General features: G+C 45.2%; 1 protein-coding gene across 3 annotated transcripts in view; it reads right to left on the bottom strand.

The window, feature by feature from the left end:
* The window catches only part of LOC135513830 (ephrin-A5-like), a 191105-nt gene that overhangs the window by 80295 nt on the left and 85810 nt on the right, over positions 1-25000 (bottom strand). Inside the window, exon 1 of one of the 3 annotated variants that reach the window (XM_064936785.1) lies at positions 1896-2002. The exons of the other annotated variants lie outside the window; for them this stretch is intronic. Within the exon in view, the coding sequence (XP_064792857.1) occupies positions 1896-1903 (8 nt within the window). The 5' untranslated portion in view covers positions 1904-2002. Of the gene's footprint in view, positions 1-1895; positions 2003-25000 lie in introns of those variants that run through there. 3 annotated transcript variants of the gene reach the window in all.

The raw sequence follows: 25000 nt of genomic DNA, 5'->3' as shown, positions 1-25000 counted from the left end.
CTCCGTTAATCACAAGTAAAGGCAGGCTATGACTGTGTGTGTCAGAGAGAGAGAGCGCGAGAGAGAAACACACACAGACACACACCCTGACAAATACTGTATACCTGTGTGGTCTGCTACTTTCCCTGACAGCAGTGAAATATTTTCCCAATGAGCTAGTTTACATCAGTTTACATCAGTCTACCGAGCTCATTCAACCACAAGACAATTCACACAGACTCGACAGGTAGAGGACTGTTGTATATCTCTGCAGATCTCACACAAAGGGAATGTCTGTGTTGTAAGATAACTCAAGCAGTTGTACCACATGCAGGTAGAGATGTCTAACTAGTGAAGTCTCTGTCTGGAAACAGCGGTTGATAACTCTGCAGTCCGATGCAGAATAATCTGGGGTCTTATCATCGGCCTAAAGATAAGCCACCACATAGAGACGCCAATCACTGAAAGGAAGACACACACACACACACAAAAGAACACACAAATGAACACATTAACACACTGTTGCCTCATAGTCTTTAGTGTGGTGTGTGTGTTTGTCAGCAGCCCCCAATAGCTCACACACTGTGGGCAGGAGATATGTCAGCTAATGTATAGTGATTGATGGGTTAATAAAACACTGATAAACACATGCATACCTTATCAGCTCTCATATATAAATAGAGCATCCTGGCGGGCTGTATCACCGCCTGGTATGGCAACTCCTCCGCCCACAACCGTAAGGCTCTCCAGAGGGTAGTGAGGTCTGCACAACGCATCACCGGGGGCAAACTACCTGCCCTCCAGGACACCTACACCACCCGATGTTACAGGAAGGCCATAAAGATCATCAAGGACAACAACCACCCGAGCCACTGCCTGTTCACCCCGCTATCATCCAGAAGGCGAGGTCAGTACAGGTGCATCAAAGCTGGGACCGAGAGACTGAAAAACAGCTTCTATCTCAAGGCCATCAGACTGTTAAACAGCAACCACTAACATTGAGTGGCTGCTGCCAACACACTGACTCAACTCCAGCCACTTTAATAATGGGAATTGATGGGAAATTATGTAAAATATATCACTAGCCACTTTAAACAATGCTACCTAATATAATGTTTACATACCCTACATTATTCATCTCATATGTATACGTATATACTGTACTCTATATCATCTACTGCATCTTTATGTAATACATGTATCACTAGCCACTTTAACTATGCCACTTTGTTTACATACTCATCTCATATGTATATACTGTACTCGATACCATCTACTGTATCTTGCCTATGCTGCTCTGTACCATCACTCATTCATGTATCTTTATGTACATATTCTTTATCCCCTTACACTTGTGTGTATAAAACAGTAGTTTTGGAATTGTTAGTTAGATTACTTGTTGGTTATTACTGCATTGTCGGAACTAGAAGCACAAGCATTTCGCTACACTCGCATTAACATCTGCTAACCATGTGTATGTGACAAATAAAACTTGATTTGATTCTCTTAGCTTAACACACGCACACACACGCACACACACACACACGCACACGCACACGCACACACACACACACACACACACACACACACACACACACACACACACACACACACACACACTCAGGTACATATCTTACTCATGTAATTGACTGTGGAGCATTCTAAAATAAAGCTATTTTTTTTTTTTTTTTACTGGAATAATAGTGTCTTTTCAAACAGTGACCAGATGTGTTGAGCTAATTTTCAGATCACCCAGAGAGAGAAAGTGCGAGAGAAGGAGAGAGACACCAACAGAGAGATGTGCTATCCTTTCATCTGCCGTGAAAAGATAAACACTGAGGAAGAAGAAACAAAACAGACAGAAGAAGAAAAAGGGCACACAAACGAGTGAAGTCTCTCTCTCTCTCTCTCCTTACCTTTCCATATGGACCTCCTCAGAGTTGCACCAATAAGGGAGGAGAGGAAAGAAGCAGACAGCCTATAGAATGATGCAGCAAAAACACAGCCAAACCTAATGCTCCTCACAGAGAGAACAATGCTTGAATGGAAGGCAGAGAGGAAGCAATGACAGTACCTGATGCATTTCTTCCCAGCTGGCACAGTGATGTCATCCATGTTAGTTGTGAGCAGCAAGCCAACACACAAAGGACACTGCACACACGACACCGGTGAAAGTTGCTATTGAAAGGTCATCCATTCAAGTCCACACAAAGTATAGTGTACAAGACCTGTGTGTTGTGTATTGTTCTCAAAACACACCATGTATGGCTCCCTCAGATGAACTGGCATGTGTTGTGTAAACAGTGTTGGGGATCCAGACAATATCAGGTATTCAGACGCTGTAGGGTGTCACCTTTTAACGTTGCAGAGCATCAGGAATTCTAGCTATTGTCATTGACACGTACTGTAACAGACAATATGAAAGAAGATATGACATCTGTTGAGAACACCTCACAAATATGCACAACCACAACCACAGACGCCAAGACACTCTCTCTCTCACACACACACACACACACACACACACACACACACACACACACACACACACACACACACACACACACACACACACACACACACACACACACACACACACACACACCTCTGCTCACCTTGATTTGTTCCTATTTACAGGATGTATAAGAGCGTAGTGACATTATGCAGGAATGCTTTTGTTCTCAAAGTCTCATTTAGAGTCCAGATTCCCACTGGTAGACACACACACACACAATTCACTCACCGGGCTGCAATTAATAGGTAGAACTCCGCCAGAATGTTCAGAATGAGACAGCACACACCGAGACCAGAGAAAAGGTTTTGTAAATTTCACCTCCCAAACAAATGTTTAGAAAATCTCCTGGGCTTAATGGAATCTGAAGGAGGCATACAATTATAATGAGTTGGAGGGACATTCCCATTCAAAGCAATCTTCTGTTGCGCGTACCAATGAAGCTCTATTTAGAATGGGTACCATTAAGAATGTTGGGTACAGAGAAGAGCTTGGACTGAGCTGAGCTGGAGCTGGGGTGGGGGGGCCAAGAAACCAGAGGTGGCAGAACGGAGAGCTCAGGTTGGAGTGTAGGGTTTGAGCATAGCCTGAAGGTAGGGAGGGCCAGTTCCTCTTGCTGCTCCGTAGGCAAGCACTATGGTCTTGTAGTGGATGCGGGCTTTGACTGGAAGCCAGTGGAGTGTGTGGAGGAGCGGGGTGACATGGGAGAACTTAGGAAGGTTGAACAACAGGCGGGCTGTAGCATTCTGGAAAAGCCCAGCCAACAGCAAGTTGAAGTAGTCGAGACGGGAGATGACAAGTGCCTGGATTAGGACCTGCAGTGCTTCCTGTGTGAGGTAGGGTTGTACTCTACGCATATTGTAGAGCATGAACCTGCAAGAGCGAGTCACTGCTTTGATGTTTACAGAGAACAACAGGGTGTTGTCCAGGGTCAAGCCAAGGATCTTTGCGCTCTGGGAGGGGGACACCGTGGAGTTGTCAACCTGTGATGGAAAGGTCTTGGAGTGGCCTTCTGCGGGAGGAAGTAATAACTATTACATTATGCGCCAAAACGTTATTACGTTATGCATTCTGCATATTTATTACATTATTGTCAATTTATTACATTGTCAGCATTTATTACATTATAAATGCTAAAGTTATTACATTATTAGCTCATCATTTCCTGCAAATCTACATATTTTGCCATGGGCCAAAGAGATAAATGTGCAGTTGTATAGCTAATCTAATGCAATTCCACACATTTTTCCATGAGGCTGAAAGAAAATGTTGCTGTTACACATTTTGCCATGGGGCAGAAAGGAATGTGTAGTTTTATAACTAATCTCATGCAATTCTACACATTTTTCCATGAGTCTGAGAGAAAATGTTGAATTTTTGAATCTAATTTCGTCAGAGCTGTGGGGGTTTCTGCTGGCAGTAAAGCGTTTGTGATTTCCTCTGTGCTCTTTGGTGCTTTCAGCAGGACGCTGATGCAATGCCAGAACAGTAGCTGTGAGTAGGGCTGCAAAGGAAGGGTATATTACTGGTAACTTTGGAAGTTTACCAATATACAGTATGACCAGAATTTTGGAAACTTTCAAGGATTTTATGGAATTGTCATAACATGTAAAATGTATAAATTAACAAAATAAGATTATTTTAATATTTAAAAAAATTGAATGACAAAGCTGTAAAACATGATCCTAAATATAACCCACTTAACCCATCAACTTAGTGAATACCTGGTATTTCCGTTGGGTCTCAGAATGAAATATCCTTTATATTTTGACACCCATTTATTTATTTTACTATGTCATATGTCTTTGTGTTGGCAGTTGTGAAAAAAGTCAATAATTGGAAGAGCTGCAGAGTTAATTGCAAGTGACGTCATTGTTGATTAGATCATTTTTTCATTAATTAGGCTATTTTCTCTTTAGCCATATGGTATATCCAATATAAATTAATGGACAATATGGACATAGATATTTTATTGTATTTTATATATTCATTACCGGTAGTGTGTGTATATGTTAGTGATGTGTGGGTTGACTCATAACCTGCCATCCCCACGGTTATATCTACGGGGTGGGCAGGTTTAGGGTCATGAAATATTGTGTGATGAAGGGTGGGTGGTTGGCTTGTTGAATAAAGAGAAAACTACAATTTAAAAAATCCATAAATGTATCATTCTTGTGCAATTTATATCTATAGGCTACATTGAAGTTTTTCTTTCATTATTTTAGGCTGTCTGGCATTAGTGTGTATGTCTAAGTTGTACACACGTCAAATAGACTACACACCAGCGGGCAGAAAACGTGAACATTGATCCACAGAGGCCAGAAAAGTGTAGAATATTTGGGAACTATTTGGTGAAGTGGTAAAAGAGGTTGATAGCAGTGTCTTTATGTGATGATTATGAGGCGGTACACAAATGAGACAGTCACAAGATGGGGACTTCAAATAGGCTTATGGTACGTCAAAGGAACTGTAGCCTACTGTTCAGATGGGTTAAATGGAAACTGAAATCTGGACACAGACCCATTTGGGTCTAAAACCTGTCACATACCCTTAATATTAACTCCAGCAGAATTAAGCATTTCTTGCTGTAAATTGATACACCAAATGTAGGCTAATTTTGGACTCTGGAACAGGAGTGGAGAAATATGATTTATTTATTTCAGCATCTTGAGAGTATGCGAATCGGCAGTTAGATAGAGGTGCTATCGTTATCAGCGTTATCAATTTATTCTATCGATTTATGACATTATTCTGGTGAGCAAGTGTTTATTCAGGCTAATAGGGAAACATACTGTATGACAGAGAGAAGCTGCATGTATCTAATTATAGGCAAGTTGACTAATAAATAGCATACACAAATGTTGGAAATTATAAACATCTAAATCAGGCAACAAAAAGAATCACCCCCTGTCAAATTGTTCCTCCGTCTCTGACTGTGGCCTACAGCACAGTTTCTACATTAGCGGGTTAGGATCAGGTGTGGGCCTCAGACTTTCACCTTATCACATATAGTCTGGCAGTTGCAGATGGGTTAATAGCAATTGCGGGCGGGTGCAGGCGAACAAACAGCTGACCCACACACTACTAGTGTGTGTGTGTGTGTGTGTGTGTGTGTGTGTGTGTGTGTGTGTGTGTGTGTGTGTGTGTGTGTGTGTGTGTGTGTGTGTGTGTGTGTGTGTGTGTGTGTGTGTGTGTGTGAAAGAGAGAGACCATGTGAGAAGGCCTGTTGTACTTCTCTACATCACTACTGTATTTTTCCTTACACCAGTACACTACTATAAAAGTCAATGGCATTCCATAGCTAGGCATAAGAAATATGTACACAGAATTCAAATATACAGTTACACTGCTGAATGGGGCAAGTGTGTTCTGTCATTTCAACTGCTAAAGTTGCCACCCTACTCAGTGCGCTAAGTTTGACCAGGGCCCATAGGGCTCTGGTGAAAAGTAGTGCACTATAGGGAATAGGGTGCCATTTGAGATGCATCCTGAATTTGACCTTTATTTAACAAGGGTTCAACATTGATATTTTCTTCAGAACATCACTGAGATCATGTGGAACTTCATAACCCTGCGAGTGCTGCACAGTTCAATGAAACCTCATTCATTTAACATTATTCACCTTGATGTAAAACAGCTGGGCTTGATTGAGAATTTGAACATTTATTTCTGGTTCCATGGGCCTATTGGGTCTAGGAGGTCCTCTGTCCAGTTGACAAGTTCCTCAACGGTCCGTGTCCATCTTTCCAGAGGGTGTTGTGTCTCATACATCCCTGTGTGAGGGAGAAGGTTCATCCAGGGCTTTTTGACCAAAGGTTCTGAGTTCTAGGTATGGGCCTTCGAAGTCTTTCTCCAATCCAGTGATGATGCAGTAGCTATCAATCACAATCAGTCTAATCTCTCCAGAAAGCTATGCTCCAACTGTCTGTCTCACTCCGTCCATCGCTTTCTCTCTCCATCACGTAGCCTACTTTGGCCAGAATCTCCCTGTTCTGCCTGACCTTATCGTTGTGAGAGAGTCTCTCTACAGAGCTGCTCGTTAAGCTGAATGTCTACTCTTGTGCCCCCAAATGTTTTTGAACGCACCGTAGCTTGCAGATGTGAAGTTGGGGATTGGTGGCACAGAATTGACTTCATAAAACTGGGTAGGTCTTTGAAACCAGTACTGGCCCAGGTTGATGTTTTGTTGGTTCTAAAGAGTAGACAATCTCAGCAGTACAGTTTCCTGGTTCTTTCACATCCAGTCATCCATGGATAGCGCTAATAATTGTTAGTTTGAAAATGCCTTTCAAAGCTCTTTACACATTGCACCAATCAGGGCATTAAGAATGTTGGGTAACATGAAGAATGTTGGATACCATGAAGAACGTTGGATACCATGAAGAATGTTGGATACCATGAAGAATGTTGGATACCATGAATAATGTTGGATACCATGAAGAATGTTGTATACCATGAAGAATGTTGTATACCATGAAGAATGTTGGATACCATGAAGAATGTTGGATACCATGAAGAATGTTGGATACCATGAAGAACGTTGGATACCATGAAGAATGTTGCATACCATGAAGAATGTTGGATACCATGAATAATGTTGGATACCATGAAGAATGTTGTATACCATGAAGAATGTTGGATACCATGAAGAATGTCGGATACCATGAATAATGTTGGATACCAAGAAGAATGTTGGATACCATGAAGAACGTTGGATACCATGAAGAATGTTGTATACCATGAAGAATGTTGTATACCATGAAGAATGTTGGATACCATGAAGAATGTTGGGTACCATGAAGAATGTTGGGTACCATGAAGAACGTTGGGTACCATGAAGAACGTCGGACACCATGAAGAATGTTGGACACCATGAAGAATGTTGGGCACCATGAAGAATGTTGGGTACCATGAAGAATGTTGGATACCATGAAGAATGTTGGATACCATGAAGAATGTTGGATACCATGAAAAATGTTGGGTACCATGAAGAATGTTGGATTAATAAATGCTTGTAATATCTGGAGAGAATATCTCAACCTTACATGTTTAAAAGGGCTACAGTAGGGCAGGCCTCTGCTAAAGGAACAGCCACCATAAAGGAAACTGCTGGGCCTCCTAATTTGTTCATCACTCGTAATAACTGGGAGAGGCTCTGTCACACCCACCAAACTCCGGAAACGCACACACACACACACACACACATATATACACACACAGTCCCCCGAGGGCCAATTATCTCCGGGAGCTCGGAGCTAACGCAAGGTAACTTTACCCTACCAACTCCCCTATGCCGCTTTAATCCACTTTACAGTACAGACCTTCAACCATTAGAAAAGACGTGCCATGGATCAAACACACACACAACCACACACACACACACAACCACCCACATACACACACACAATGGACAAAAATATACAACCCTGGTTGTTAAATTATCTATAGTTTACCGGTATTTACCATCCCATATACCCCATTTAAATATAGCAACAGGCAGTCGAACAAGCATGATATCACTTGCTAGAAGATGGACACAGACACACACCAGGCCAACACTATTTCCTATGTACACTGCAGAAGGGGTTTGATAATTGGAGGCCATTCTCTGATTCCTCCTCCATTTATTTTAGTCTGATCTACTTTTCCTCCCTCTCTCTCTCTTTCTCTCTCACCCCATCTCTCTCTCTCTCTCTCTCTCTCTCTCTCTCTCTCTCTTTCTATCTCTCACTCTTTAGAGACACATTGGATATGAGAGGATTGAACACACTCCAGTACCTGATTCCTGCTCTCTCTCTCTGAACATTCCTTCCTGGTGTTTGAGCTATAATTACAGCAGACATATACATAACAAGCTCTCACATACTCACTGCAGAATTAGACATTTTTGCACACTCCAAAAGTAACATTTCAAAAGTTTCTCCAAATGTCAAATTTCTAAGTGTTTTTGACACCCTGGGTTGTTGCTCCTGCTCAGCATCTTTCCATTTCTCCAAAAGTCAAATGTCTAAGTGTTTTTAATTTAAGGTTTAAGATTTGGGATAGGGTTAAACAAATATATATAGTGTCTACCACTGGGACTGAACACACGACCTCTGGATCTGGAGTCATGGGGTTACGCTCATCTGCCACCCCCATCCACAAAGCCAAGCCTACTTGATGTAATAGCTCTTACTGTTTCCCCTAGTGGCCAGTTTTTTATGGATTTCCTGACGTCCTCATGGACAGACGTCTAATTTTGAAGTCAATCTTGAGTGATCATGCCGCATTTAATGGTACGTAGGGGTTAACACACACACACAAACACACACACAGTGGGAGCATGTACACTATAATTATGTCCAATAAGTAATACATGTTTTGCATCTACCCGACACTGTGTGTGTGTGTGTGTGTGTGTGTGTGTGTGTGTGTGTGTGTGTGTGTGTGTGTGTGTGTGTGTGTGTGTGTGTGTGTGTGTGTGTGTGTGTGTGTGTGTAAAACACCAATCCCCACCACATTCCAAATGAGATTTCCGCTCATTAGAAACCCACAAAGAGACATCTGGTTCTGTGTATAGAATGTGCAAAAAAACACACGCACACACACCTCCCTTTCTCACATGGTAGGCAGTGCCTCCTATACACACGTGTGTGTGTGAGGCTGAAATTAAATGTGTAAAACAGCTTCCCTCTTGGCCAAGCAGTTGTGTGTAAAATGTAGAAGATATTCTCTCTAGCGTTTTCCATTCCTTAACCAATATAGGCTGTCTCTTTAATAAGTATTGTGTTTACAAATACAATTATAAATGGACACACTCTAATTTAATTCTGGAATTCATACCGCCTTTCTCCAGCTTCTGTTAAGACTCCTGAATAAGCCCTGAAGAGATGCAGCCTACAATGTTCTCTAAATGAATGCACTCCTGGCTTTAAACAGTGTGGAGTTGGGCTTTCTGTGTGAATATGAAGGATGACTATTTAACTCTCCCTGGCATGAATGTATAGCTTGGCTCTGGAGGATTACTATGTATGCTGTTGATTTGGTGAAAGCAGTTGAAAGGCTGGTAGAGAGACAGGAAAGAAGGATTAGCTGAACCCCCAGATACATTAGCATACTGTACATACAGATGCCGTATCTTCATTTGATCATCCTGTTGATGAAGGAATTTTCCTGCAGATCAAGAAACACAAATTTGTAGTGTATTTGAGCTTTAAAAATACTTCTTAAGTTTGTAATGACAGACTTGATTTGCTCTACGGAAAAATGTATCAACCCCTACAAGAAAGTAATACCATTAACAACATTTCACATGTTCCTACTCTGTGAAACTGGTTCAAATGAAGATGCAGATCTGTACGAACAAATACACAGGAGCAAATTGGGCCCTGCTTTTTCCCCAGTCTACAATATTCACACATGCACACATATTGATACACACAGACACATTGACACACATACAAACATTGACACACATACAGACATTGACACACATACACATATTCATACACACACACGTATACACTGAAACACATTACTCATCACACAGTAGCCAAAAAAAATAACACAAATTGATGTGTTTTTACTGATGGGCAGTAAAAAAAGATGCAATGTTTGTTCTCCATAAGTGTCACACCCTGACCTTAGTATTCTTTGTTTTCCTTGTTATTTTGGTTAGGTCAGGGTGTGACATGGGTGATGTATGTGTTTTTTTGTCTTGTCTAGGGTTTTTTGTATGTTTATGGGGCTGTCTCCTTTCTAGGTATAGTATATGTCTATGGTTGCCTAGATTGGTTCTGAAATAGAGGCAGCTGTCTATCGTTGTCTCTGACTGGGAACCATATTTAGGCAGCCATATTCTGTGGGTACTTTGTGGGTGATTGTTTGCTGTTTTTGTGTTCTCTGCACCAGATAGGACTGTTTCTTCAGAAGAAGAGGAGGAAATCAGCCGTGACAGAATCACCCACCAAAACAGGACCAAGCAGCGTGGTGACAGGCAGCGGCAGGAGGAGCAGCGCAATCAGGACTATTGGACTTGGGAGGAGATACTGGATGGAGATGGACCCTGGACGCAGCCGGGGGAATATCGCCGCCCCAAGGCAGAGCTGGAGGCAGCCAAAGCGGAGAGGCGGCGGTTTGAAGAGGCAGGAATGAAGCAGGGATGGAAGCCCGAGAGTCAGCCCCCCAAAATTTTGGGGATGGGCACACAGGAAGTGTGGCGAAGCCAGGTAGGAGACCTGCGCCAACTTCCTGTGCTTACCGGAGAACGAGAGGGACCGGGCAGGCACCGTGTTATGCTGTGGAGCGCACGGTGTCCCCAGTGCGGGTGCATAGCCCGGTGCGATACATACCAACTCCTCGTATCGGCCGGGCTAGAGTGGGCATCAAGCCAGGTGCCATGAAGCCGGCTCTACGCATCTGGTCTCCAGTGTGTCTCCTTGGGCCGGCGTACATGGCACCAGCCTTACGCATGGTGTCCCTGGTTCGCCAGCACAGCCCAGCGCAGGCTATTCCACCTCGCCGCACTGGTAGGGCAACTGGGAGCATTCAACCAGGCAAGGTTGGTCAGGCTCGGTGCTCAAGAGCTCCAGTGTGCCTGCACGCTCCGGTCTATGCAGTGCCACCTACACGTACCAGCCCTCCAGTGGCAGCCCCCGGCACCAGGCTTCCTGTGCGTGTCCAGAGCCCTGTACTCCCTGTTCCTCCTCCCTGCATTCGCCCTGAGGTGCGTGTCCTCGCCCCAGTACCACCAGCGCCGGCACCATGCACCAGGACTACAGTGCGCCTCGCCTGTCCAGCACTGCTAGAGCCTTCCTCCTCTCCAGCACCGCTAGAGTCTCCCGCCTGTCCAGAGCTGCTAGAGTCTCCCGCATGTCCAGAGCTGCTAGAGTCTCCCGCCTGTCCAGAGCTGCTAGAGTCTCCCGCCTGTCCAGAGCTGCTGGAGTCTCCCGCCTGTCCAGAACTGCTGGAGTCTCCCGCCTGTCCAGAGCTGCTGGAGTCTCCCACCTGTCCAGAGCTGCTGGAGCCTCCCACCTGTCCAGAGCTACTGGAGTCTCCCACCTGTCCAGAGCTGCAAGAGCCGCCAGAGCCGCCAGTCTGCAAGGGGCCGCCAGAGCCGCCAGTCAGCCAGGATTCCGCCAGAGCCGCCAGTCAGCCAGGATCCGCCAGAGCCACCAGTCAGCCAGGATCCACCTGAGCCGCCAGTCAGCCAGGATCTTCCAGAGTCGTCAGCCAGTCCGGAGCTGCCCTTCAGTGCCGAGCTGCCCTTTAGTCCCGAGCTGCCCTTTAGTCCCTAGCTGCCCTTTAGTCCCTAGCTGCCCTTTAGTCCCGAGCTGCCCTTTAGTCCCGAGCTGCCCTTTAGTCCCGAGCTGCCCTTTAGTCCCGAGCTGCCCTTTAGTCCCGAGCTGCCCTTTAGTCCCGAGCTGCCCTTTTGTCCAGAGCTGCCCTTTAGTCACGAGCTGCCCTTTAGTCCCAAGCTGCCCTTTAGTCCTGAGCTGCCCCTCAGTCCCGAGCTGCCCCTCAGTCTGGAGTTACCCCTCAGTCCAGTGGGGCCATTTTGTAGGGTTGCCAATCCTAGGTTGACAGCGAGGGTTGCCGTTCCTAGGAGAAGACTTTAGAGGACAAAGACTATGGTGTGGTGGGGTCCACATCCAGCGCCAGAGCCGCAACCATGGACAGACGCCCACCCAAAACCTCCCCTATAGGTTTAGGTGTGCGGCCGGGAGTCCGCACCTTTGGGGGGGAGTACTGTCACACCCTGACCTTAGGTCCTCCTCTCCGTCAAGGGAAGAAAACCGTGACAATAAGTCAAGTCCAACAGAGCCAAGAAATAGTTAAGGACACCTGCTCTTTCCATGACAAATACTGACCAGGTGAATCCACGTGAAAGCTATGAGCCCTTATTGATGTAACCTGTTAAATCCATTCAATCAGTGTAAATGAAGGGGAGGAGACTGGTTAAAGAAGGATTTTTAAGAGACATGGATTGTGTATGTGTCACGACTCCAACCGAAGGTGGCTCCTCTCCCTGTTCGGGTGACGCTCGGCGGTCGTCGTCACTAGCCTACTAGCTGCCACCGATCCCTTTTTCTGTTTGTTTTGTCTGTTTCGTTTCACCTGCTCCTTTGTTGAGCTTGATTAGTTGGGCTATTTAAGCTGGTAGGCCCGCCTGTTCTTTGTGCATGCTTAACTATTTTCTCCACTGTGTTACTCTGTGGCAGTATGTATTGTGTTGGGCATTTGTTATTGTGCGCACGGTATTCTTGGCGAGCATTTTTTTCCCTTTGCGTAATAAACACTATCCTGAACTTTCTGCCTCCTGCGCCTGACTCCGCACCCACTACGCCCAGATCATTACAGTATGTATGCCATTAAGAGGGTGAATGGGCAAGGCAAAAGAACAAGAACTTCAACGCTGCTGGGTTTTTCACGTTCAATAGTTTGTATCAAGAATGGTCCCCCACACAAAGGACATCCAGCCATCTTGATACAACTGTGGGAAGAATTGGAGTCAAGATGGGCCAGCATCCCTGTGGAATGCTTTCGACACCTTGTAGAGTCCATGCCCCAACGAATTGAGGCTGTTCTGAGGGCAAAAGGGGGTGCAACTCAATATTAGGGACATCTATACAACAAACACACATGTCTGTACCCGTGTGCATCACAGGAGGTTGGTGGCACCTGGGGTGAACAGGCTTGTGTTAATGGCTGGAGTGGAAGAAGTGGAATTGTATCAAATACATCAAACAGATTGGTTTCCAAGTGTTTGATGCCATTTCATTTGCTCCGTTCCAGCCATTATTATGAGCCGTCCTCCCCTCTGCAGCCTCCACTGGTGTGCATGTCATCTGACATGAGAGGACAGGAGAGGTGAGTTGGGTACATGGGTACATTTCAGAGTAATGGCTCTCTTTTTGGGATAAACACCGTCATGCCAATCATCTGCTCTCTGTTCTTCTCCTCTCTATTACCTTGGGGTGGGTATACCTGGGGGTGGGTATACCTTGGGGTGGGTTAACCTTGGGGTGGGTTTACCTTGGAGTGGGTTAACCTTGGGGTGGGTTTACCTTGGGTGGTTTTACCATGGGGTGGGTTGATTCTGGCTTTACATGCCACGTGCATTTGATCACACCCTCACACACTCAGACACACACACAGACTCACGCACACACGCACGCACACACGCACACACTCACAATCTCATAGTGACACACACAATCTCATAGACTCATATACTTGGACATCTGTCAGTCATGACAGCCTGCCCAGGTAAGCTGTCAGCCAGGTCACCCATGATACAAGTCAGTGTTCCACGTCCATCCATGTCTGAGGACGTCGGGAGATGACAGTGAGGAAAGGTGTTGTGGACGGGATGGAGGATGGGCATAAGCATCTGATTCCAATGGTTGCAATTTCGAATCCAGCAATAGAAAGTTGTTTTTGAGATTTTTGTTTTAAGCATATCCCAAATCTTAACCTTTAAATTAACCATTCAGACTTAATGCCTAAACTTAACCTTAAACATTTTACGTTTGAGAAACATGGATGAATGTCTTATTCTGATGTGAGACTGTGAGAGCTAGTTGGAAGCTGGACCAGGTGTGTGTGTGTATGCGTCTGTGTGTGTTTGAGAGAGTGTGTATTTGTGCGCTTGTATGAGAATGTGACAGATTCCCCTGAGAGGCATAGCACTATTCAGGTGTCAGGATCTTGTTATTCCAGCAGAGATAGCCATGCTGGATCCAGGCAGATCTGCCAGTCGCCTGGGGGTAGACTGAATGGGGCTGTATGAGGGGGAAACTGCTCACATCATTGAACTAACCTCAAGTCAAGATGGAGAGTTGAGAGCCTGTTCTGAACACATGCAAGCTATAGTATTGTTTGGTAGAGTGAGTTGGCATAAATGAGGTGTGGGTGAGTATTTCATAAACACAGGGGGCTGACGCAGGCATACACACACAATTCTGACTTCATATAGGATGTAGAGCATTGTCCACAGTGTTTACATTGTAATGGAGGATGCTAGTGGTTTGTGAGAAGTGTGTGTGTGTGTATTGTGTTTGTGTGTGTGTGTGTGTATGACAGGGGGGATATTCTCTCGCCTGTTAACTGACTACACCTTGAGAGACCTTACTGACTGTAAATGTCCTCATGGGGAAATGTTGTTGCAGTGTCATGTACACATTTAAAGTGGCGTTTAAATACAAAACCAAATTGACAATACAACTAGAGGGGTTACCTACATGTTCTTGGCACGGTCTTCTAGTTATTTCAAGAAAAATCTAACAAACAAAATAACTTAAGGTTTCTCTTATGACAGACGTTCTGTAATTGGCCTGTAAGGTGTGAGACTCTTTGTTAATATACACAAAGAACATCTACTGCACATAAACAAACACACACACATGGTGTGACAGAGCAGGATGAGTCAGAATCATTAACCTTCCCCCTCTCTCTCTCTCCTATGAGAATTAGTTGTAATGAAAGCCATTGGTTCAGAGATGTTTAATTTCCTTAACTCATGGATGACAACACAGCAAATAAGCTTTGTTTACAGATACATATCTCCCGCATCCCTCCCTCTGCTTCTGCCTTTTTCTCTCTTCCTCTTCTCAGACATTACCAGACAGACCAGCACTGGCAGTCCAGTACTTTGTGGCAGATGGGACTTTCACTGATCTACATACAAGGATATGAGAATGATAAATCCAGGACTGTTAGGCCAAGAGAATGGAAAAGCACTGATCACACAGAGACAATTAGGAGGTGAGGAGGAGGAAGAGGAGACATCCTTCTGCTCAGAATTTCATTCCTTTGCAATGCGATATCAACATGAAATGAGATGAGAAGAGACGTTAAACACAGAGAACAAACAGAATGGGAGATGGGGTACAGCTGGGGGCTAGTGTGTGTGTGGTGTGTGTGTGTGTGTGTGTGTGTATGTGTGTGTGTGTGTGTGTGTGTGTGTGTGTGTGTGTGTGTGTGTGTGTGTGTGTGTGTGTGTGTGTGTGTGTGTGTGTGTGTGTGTGTGTGTGTGTGTGTGTGTGTGTGTGTGAGTGAGTGTGCATCACAAAGGATAGCCTTGAAAGTAAAGGGAGCACAACCCAAGGGGTCAATTGTAAGCTTCCTCGATGGCAGACACAGAGGAATGCTTCATTCATTGTGAATTCTATCCATGCATTCTTATCCATTCCCCTCTATTCCCCCCGGATGATGAAACACACACATACACACACACACACACACACACACACACACACACACACACACACACACGAGACCGACAGACAAACAGCTGGTTCTCTTCAGTTCATGCCTCAGATGATTTCATTGGATCACACAGAACGTCTAAAGCATACACCGGGGGAAAAAAAACCCACACACGTACACAAATACCACCATTTATTCAAGAACCTCCTCTCAGCTAAACACAATCTGAGGTTTGTCAAACCTGATGGGAAAATAGCAGGCGGAGAAAACTGCTAGTTAGATCCTGACAGTTTGTTAAGAAACCGTGGCAGCAACCTGAAGCCCCGTTTTCCTGTCACGATGACACTTTCTATTTTTGGACAGGGAAGAAGGGTAGGAGAAGCAAGGAGGGACATTTGTGAATGAAAAAAGGGTTTGTGCGAGAGGGGTTTGAAGGAACCCAGATTTGCTCTAGATATTCTCGCTCTTGCTCTCCCTGCAATCCCTGGAACAGATAGTACTAGAGGCTCACGGGAAATAGAGCAGACCTATAACCTGAGTGTCTGTTTCAATTGGCTCTCACAAAGACCACTGACTGAAGTTTCTCTGTCTTCCTTTCTGCCTTTCTTCTTTCTCTATGTTTCCTCAGTGTCTCGCTTTAAGGTCCCCAATAAGGTGTCTGACCTACATAACTGTTGTTAAGCTGCTCCTCGTCAGTCCTGAGACATGACCAGTACTGAAACCCGTGAAAGGTGACGTAAGATAAGTGAGATAGTGTCATAGCGCTGACCCTTTTTAGATGTCTCTCCTATGTGATGCCTCCTTGGCTTACAGCACCACTCTACACCCGTCGACAAGTGTTTACTGAAGAAACTAGAGTTGAGCATGTCCCATCCTCATCTGTCTATGATGTACTGTACAAGCTAAACCAGGCCAAATGATGGTGCTGCTATTAGGAATAAACTGCCATCAGTGAACACGGCCATGCTTGACACTGTGGACAGCTATTTCGCTGGTAAACAGAAACATATGGGGATGTGATGGTATAATCACCATTCATCCATAATGTTCAGTAAAGTGTTGCATGACTGCCTATAGTGGCTTGCGAAAGTATTCACCCAACTTGGATTTTTTCCTATTTTGTTGGCTTAAGATCCTGGAATTAAAATAGATTTTTTTGAGGGTTTGTATCATTTGATCTAACCAACATGCCTTCCACTTCGAAGATGCAAAATATTATTTAATGTGAAACAAACAAGAAATACGGACAAAAAAACGAAAACTTGAGCGTGTATAACCCCCCCCGCCCCAAAGTCAATACTTTGCAGAGCCATCTTTTGCAGCAATTACAGCTGCAAGTCTCCTGGGGTATGTCTCTATAAGATTGGCACATCTAGCCACTGGGATTTTTGCCCACTCTTCAAGGCAAAACTGCTCCAGCTCCTACAAGTTGGATGGGTTCCGCTGGTGTACAGCAATCTATAACTTATTGGTGACGGGGCAGTATTTTCACATCCGGATGAAATGCATGCCCGAATTCAACTGCCTGCTACTCATCCCCAGAAGATAATATTAGCATGTTATTAGTAGATTTGGATAGAAAACACTCTGAAGTTTCTAAAACTGTTTGAATCATGTCAGTGAGTGTAACATAACTTATTTAGAAGAACGAAACACAGAGGACAAACCATTCAAATGTTGTTTTTTTTGGAGGTCTTTTCAATGTGATTTCATTGGGAATCCAGATTTTTAAGGGACCTTCTTGCAGTTCCTATCACTTCCACTGGATGTTAACAGTCTATAGAAATTGGTTGGGGTTATTCCTTTGTGTAATGAAGATGTACCGGTAATTTGAACAAGGGTAACTTGGAGTGTGTGACCAGAAAGCATGCTACAGGTTGTTTTACTTCTGTATTGAACACAGATCATCCCGTCTTCAATTTTATCTATTATTTAGGAAAGTTGTATTCAAAAAGGAGTTTGAAATGTTTTGGCAAAGTTTACAGGGAACTTTTGAGATATTTTGTAGTCACGTTGCTCAAGTTAGAACCAGTGATTTTCTGTCACAGCCTCCAGTATTTATGCTGCAGTAGTTTATGTGTCGGGGGACTAGGGTCAGGTTGTTATATCTGGAGTACTTCTCCTGTCCTATCCGGTGTCCTGTGTGAATTTTAAGTATGATCGCTCTAATTTTCTCTGTCTCTCTCTTTCGGAGGACATGAGCCCTCGGACCATGCCTCAGGACTACCTGACATGATGACTCCTTGCTGTCCCCTGTCCACCTGGCTGTGCTGCTGCTCCAGTTTCAACTGTTCTGCCTGTGATTATTATTATTTGACCATGCTGGTAATTTATGAACATTTGAACATCTTGGCCATGTTCTGTTATAATCTCCACCCAGCACAGCCAGAAGAGGACTGGCCACCCCACATAGCCTGGTTCCTCTATAGGTTTCTTCCTAGGTTTTGGCCTTTCTAGGGAGTTTTTCCTAGCCACCGTGCTTCTACACCTGCATTGCTTGCAGTTTGGGGTTTTAGGCTGGGTTTCTGGACAGCACGTTGAGATAGCAGCTGATGTACGAAGGGCTATATAAATACATTTGATTTGATTTGATTTGGATCAAACGTGCCAAATAAATTGATATTTTGGATATATTTCGACGGAATTAATCAAACAAAAGAACCATTTGTGATGTTTATGGGACAAAGGCTCATCAAAGGTAAGGCATGAATTATATTTTTATTTCTGTTTTGTGTCGCACCTGCAGGGTTGAAATATGGTTTCTCTCTTTGTTTACTATGGTGCTATCCACCGATAATAGCATTGTTTGCTTTTGCCGAAAAGCCTTTTTGAAATCTGACATGTTGGCTGGATTCACAACAAGGGTTGAATTTGGCGCTCTGCATTTTCCCTGGCTTTTGGCCAGGTGGGACACTGGTGTCCCAAGTATCCCAGAGAGGTTAAGTCGTACCACAGATTCTCAATTGGATTGAGGTCTGGGCTTTGACTAGGCCATTCCAAGACATTTAAATGTTTCCCCTTACACCACTCAAGTGTTGCTTTAGCAGTATGCTTGGGGTCATTGTCCTGCTGGAAGGTGAACCTCCGTCCCAGTCTCAAATCTCTTTAAAACCTCTTTGGGCTAGGGGGCAGTATTTTGACGTCTGGATGAAACGTGTGCCCAAAGTCAACTGCCTGTTACTCAGGCTCAGAAGCGAGGATAAGCATATATAACATTTATAAAACTGTTAAAATAATGTCTGTGTGTATAACAGAACTGATATGGCAAGCGAAAACCCGAAGACAAACCATCCAAAAAATAATAATAATTCAGCCTACCACTGTTTCCAATGGCTGTCATGTTTATTATGAGGCGAAAACCTCCCAGATTGCAGTTCCTAGGGCTTCCACTAGATGTCAACAGTCTTTAGAAAGAGTTTCAGACGTGTTTTTGAAAAAATTAGCTAAAATGTGTCGTTTTTCTAAGTGGTTCCCATTTTGGCTGTAGTGTTTTCGTGCGCGTGGATGAGAACGCGTTCTTTGTTGTTTATCTCCGGTAAAGACAATATTGATTCTCTGTCTTAAATGTGATAATTTATTTATGTATTAGGGTACCTGAGGTGTCATGCCTTGGTCTTAGTATATTGTGTTTTAGGTTAATTAGTTGGTCAGGCCAGGGTGTGACATGGGTTTATGCTGTTGCATTTCGTATTGGGCTTTTGTAGTTATTGGGATTGCGGCTGAGGAGGGGTGTTGCATAGGCTTGGCTGCCTGAGGCGGTTCTCAATCAGAGTCAGGTGATTCTCGTTGTCTCTGATTGGGAACCGTATTTAGGTAGCCTGGGTTTCACTTTGTATTTTGTGGGTGATTGTTCCTGTCTCTGTGTAGTGTTCACCAGATAGGCTGTAATTAGTTTTCACGTTCCGTTTGTTGTTTCGTATTTATTTAAGTTATTTCATGTATCGCTATCTTCTTCATTAAAGACATGAGTAACCACCACACTGCATTTCGGTCCGACTCTCTTTCAACAAACGAAGAACGCCGTTACAGAATCACCCACCACACACGGACCGAGCAGCGTGTCAACGGGCAGGAGCCACAGGAGAAGCAACAAAGGCAGCAACAGCGATCACAGGACTTCTGGAATTGGGAGGAGAAATTGTTTGTAGAAGGACCCTGGAATCAGCCTGGAGAATATCGCCGCCCCAAAGAAGAACTGGAGGCGGTGAGAGCTGAGAAGCGCCGGTATGAGGAGGCAGCGCGGCGACGCGGATGGAAGCCCGAGAGTCAGCCCCAAACATTTCTTGGGGGGGGGCTCAGGGAGAGTGTGGCAGAGTCAGGAGTCAGACCTGAGCTCACTCTTCCTGTTTATCGTGAAGAGCCAAGGAGGAGACCAGAACCGGTGTTGGAGGTGAGCGAAGCAGAGACTGTGAAGGAGTTAATGGGGAAATTGGAGGAGAGAGAAATGAGGGAGTTGCTGTGTTGGTGCTTTTTGCATGGGATTCGCCCGAAGGAGCTGCCAGTCTGCATGGAGCTGCCAGAGCTGTTAGTCTGCATGGAGCAGCCAGAGCTGTCAGTCTGCAAGAAGCCGCCAGAGCTGTCAATCTGCATGGAGCAGCCAGAGCCGCCAGTCAGCATGAGGCAGCCAGAGCCTCAGTCTGCCAGGATCCGCCAGTCAGCCAGACTCTTCCAGATCTGCCAGTCAGCCAGACTTTTCCAGATCTGCCAGTCAGCCAGACTCTTCCAGATCTGCCAGTCAGCCAGACTCTTCCAGATCTGCCAGTCAGCCAGACTCTTCCAGATCTGCCAGTCAGCCAGACTCTTTCAGATCTGCCAGTCAGCCAGACTCTTCCAGATCTGCCAGTCAGCCAGACTCTTCCAGATCTGCCAGTCAACCAGACTCTTCCAGATCTGCTAGTCAACCAGAATCTTCCAGATCCTCCAGCCAGCCAGACTCTTCCAGATCTGCCAGTCAGCCAGACTCTTTCAGATCTGCCAGTCAGCCAGACTCTTCCAGATCTGCCAGTCAACCAGACTCTTCCAGATCTGCTAGTCAACCAGAATCTTCCAGATCCTCCAGCCAGCCAGACTCTTCCAGATCTGCCAGTCAGCCAGACTCTTCCAGATCTGCCAGTCAGCCAGACTCTTCCAGATCTGCCAGTCAGCCAGACTCTTCCAGATCTGCCAGTCAACCAGACTCTTCCAGATCTGCTAGTCAACCAGAATCTTCCAGATCCTCCAGCCAGCCAGACTCTTCCAGATCTGCCAGTCAGCCAGACTCGTCCAGATCTGCCAGTCAGCCAGACTCTTCCAGATCTGCCAGTCAGCCAGACTCTTCCAGATCTGCCAGTCAGCCAGACTCTTCCAGATCTGCCAGTCAACCAGACTCTTCCAGATCTGCTAGTCAACCAGAATCTTCCAGATCCTCCAGCCAGGCAGGATCTACCGGAGCCTACTACCTGCCTGAGCTTCATCTCAGTACTGGGCTTCCTCTCAGTACTGGGCTTCCTCTCAGTGCTGGGCTTCCTCTCAGTACTGGGCTGCCCCTCAGTTCCGGGCTGCCCCTCAGTCCCGAGATGCCCCTCAGTCCCGAGCTTCCCCTCAGTCCCGAGCTGCCCCTCAGTCCCGAGCTGCCCCTCAGTCCCGAGCTGCCCCTCAGTCCCGAGCTGCCCCTCAGTCACGAGCTGCTCCTCAGTTCAGTGGGGTTCTGGGTGAGGACTATTAGGCCATGGTCGGCGGCGAGGGTGGATTATCCCAGGACGCGAAGGGGAGGAACTATGACATTTATGGAGTGGAGTCCACGTCCCGAGCCGGAACCGCCACCATGGACAGACGCCCAACCGGACCCTCCCTATGGTTTTGAGGTGCGTCCGGGAGTCCGCACCTTAGGGGGGTTCTGTCACGCCTTGGTCTTAGTATTTTGTGTTTTTCGTTAATTAGTTGGTCAGGCCAGGGTGTGACATGGGTTCATGTTGTTGTATTTCGTATTGGGTTTTTGTAGATATTGGGATTGCGGCTGAGTAGGGGTGTTGTATAGGCTTGGCTGCCTGAGGCGGTTCTCAATCAGTCAGGTGATTCTCATTGTCACTGATTGGGAACCGTATTTAGGTAGCCTGGGTTTCACTTTGTATTTCGTGGGTGATTGTTCCTGTCTCTGTGTAGTGTTCACCAGATAGGCTGTAATTAGTTTTCACGTTCCGTTTGTTGTTTCGTATTTATTTAAGTTATTTCATGTATCGCTATCTTCTTCATTAAAGACATGAGTAACCACCACGCTGCATTTCGGTCCGACTCTCTTTCAACAAACGAAGAACGCCGTTACATGAGGTTTGATTATAAACATTGTTTGACTTGTTTGGAGAAGTTTGATTTATATTTCTGTAATTTGAATTTCGCACTCTGCAATTTCACCGGATGTTGTTGAGGTGGGTTGCTAGCGGAAAGCTATTTCCCTCAAGAATTTCCCTGTCTTTAGCGCCATCCATCATTCCTTCAATTCTGAAGGAATTGATTCCCAGTCCCTGCTGATGAAAAACATACCCAAAAAATGAGGCTGCCACCACCATGCTTCACTGTGGGGACAGGGTTCTCGGGGTGATGAGAGGGGTTGGGTTTGCGCCAGTCATGAGTTTTCCATTATGGCCAAAAAGCAACATTTTAGTCTCATCTAACCAGAGTACCTTCTTCCATATGTCTTTTGGCGAACACCAATTTTTTTTCTTTAAGCAATGGCTTTTTGTCTAGCCACTCTTCCGTAAAGCCCAGCTCTGTTGAGTGTACGGCTTAAAGTGGTCCTATGGACAGATACTTCAATCTCTGCTGTGGAGCTTTGCAGCTCCTTCAGGGTTATCTTTGGTCTCTTTGTTGCCTCTCTGATTAATGCCCTCCTTGCCTGGTGCGTTAGTTTTGGTGGGTGGCCCTCTCTTGACCGGTTTGTTGTGGTGCCATATTCTTTCCATTTTTTATTAATGTTTTTAATGGTGCTTTGTGGGATGTTCATAGTTTCGGATATTTTTTTATAACCCAACCCTGATCTGTACTTCTCCACAACTTTGTCCCTGACTTGTTTGGAGAGCTCTTTGGTCTTCATGGTGCCACTTGCTTGGTGGTGCCCCTTGCTTAGTGGTGTTGCAGACTCTGGGGCAACTCAGAACAGGTGTATATATACTGAGATCATGTGACAGATCATGTGACACTTAAATGAAGTCCACCTGTGTGCAATCTAACAAATTATGTGACTTCTGAAGGTAATTGACTTCACCAGATCATATTTAGGGGCTTCATAGCAAAGGGGGTGAATACATATGCACGTACCACTTTTCCGTAGTTTTTTTTTTAAATGTCACTATTTTGTGTATGTCCATTACATGAAATACAAATACAAATATATTTAAATTGCAGGTTGTAATGTTTCAAAATAGGAATAATGCCAAGGGGGTGTATACCCCTCACAGTCCTCAGAGCACAGTCCTCAGAGCACAGTCCTCAGAGCACAGTCCTCAGAGCACAGTCCTCAGAGCACAGTCCTCAGAGCACAGTCCTCAGAGCACAGTCCTCAGAGCACAGTCCTCAGAGCACAGACTAGCAGACAAGATTTCACCCAAATATGAAGAGCAGGCGTTCTGACTAACTATGGCATGAAGGAATTGAATCTTTCCTACCGCCCTCAATAACATGCAACACTGACGGACTGATGAACACCTGAGAGAGGGGGGTAATAGAGACTTGGCTTCAAGCTGTCTAATCCTCTCCCTTCCATCTTTCCCATTGTGCCTAAATCTATAAATCAATATTTCTCTCTCTCTCTTTCACTTTCATTCTCACCCTCCGTCTCTCCACCCTTCGGCTCTCCACCATCCATCTCTTCTTCACCCCAGTCTCTTCCAAGCCGGAGACTTTCAGTTTGGAGTTTATTAACACTTCTTAAAGTTCTCTGCCAACTGCAGAGAATAATAACCTTACTCTTCTTTTGTCCCTCAAGTCCTTTTAAAGAAATCAAATAAACAAATAAATAGTAGAGGAAGAGAGATGGAGAGAAAAAAGGAGGGGATAAAATGTCACTCTTCGGAACATCGCTGAGGCCCGTTGCTAGGTAACGCAGTGTCTGTCCCAACCAGCCATTCACCGGTTTTATTTATGCCCCCCCTTTCTCCCTATCTATCACTCTATCGTTCTATCATTCTATCAACATATTGTGTTACAGCACCCACTAAAAGAGCTGAAGCAGTAAATGAATAACAGATATTTGAGAGGTCATTTTCTCCCAGCAGTAGTCAGGGCTAAAGTATCTCTCACAAAGAATAAGCAAACAAGGGACAACAAGAGATAAAGCAGAAGAGCCCTATTAAACATGCAGTCCCCCCTCCCCCACACACACGCACATTGTCCAGGGTTGATGCCTGGCCTGTGGTGTCAGTGCTGGCAGAGTTGATCTGTTTAGAGGCTGCTGGATGACATAGTGTCTGGAGGCTGTTTAGAGGGCCTATGGGGGGCGAGGGGGCATTAAAACCTTGGGGGCGAGGGGGCATAATACACCCTATTTGTAGTGTCCCATCACCTCAGCAAAAAGAGATTAAGTGTGGACTTTCCTCTTGGCCTGTCGGAAGCCATTAGCAAGACATCATTCTCTGAATAACTTATCTCAACTAACATGATTGCATGACGCACAGGCACACACACACCACACACACACACAATCACTTGCGTGTGAATAAACGCACAGCCTCACACTAACCCTAGAGAATTCTTCACAAATGGTTGTCGAAGGAAACATTCTGGACATGGTTAGTGATGCTTGACCGGTTAGAGGTGGGAAGTCAAACAGCTTTTTACCGTTCCTGAAGTTTAGTGTGAGTCCTACACGCACACTGGGAAAGCAAACACATACGCACACACACACACACAGACACACACACACACACACACACACACACACACACACACACACACACACACACACACACACACACACACACACACACACACACACACACACACACACACACACAAATGTGTGTGCAATATCATGTGTGCATCCTGTACGTTAACTGATCCCACAGCGTAACATTCATGTCAACACTCACTCATCTATGTGTTCTACACGTTTTCACACCACCTTGTTAAGGGCCCAGACACACCAGTAGAGTTTGCTGGCCCAGAGTGCTGAGCACCTCTGAACATAATTTGCGAACTGAGTGTACAACAACTTTTCTCAGCAATTTCGTGGTATCCAGTTGTTAGTAGTTATTGTCTTGTCTCACCACTACAACTCCCGTACGGACTCGGGAGAGACGAAGGTCGAGAGCCATGCGTCCTCCAATACACAACCTAACCAAGCCACAC

This window comes from Oncorhynchus masou, chromosome 25 (assembly GCF_036934945.1).
Source record: "Oncorhynchus masou masou isolate Uvic2021 chromosome 25, UVic_Omas_1.1, whole genome shotgun sequence".
Lineage (NCBI taxonomy): Eukaryota > Metazoa > Chordata > Actinopteri > Salmoniformes > Salmonidae > Oncorhynchus > Oncorhynchus masou.
The sequence above is the reverse complement of the archived record's forward strand: the minus strand, read 5'-3'. Positions and strand labels throughout refer to the sequence as shown.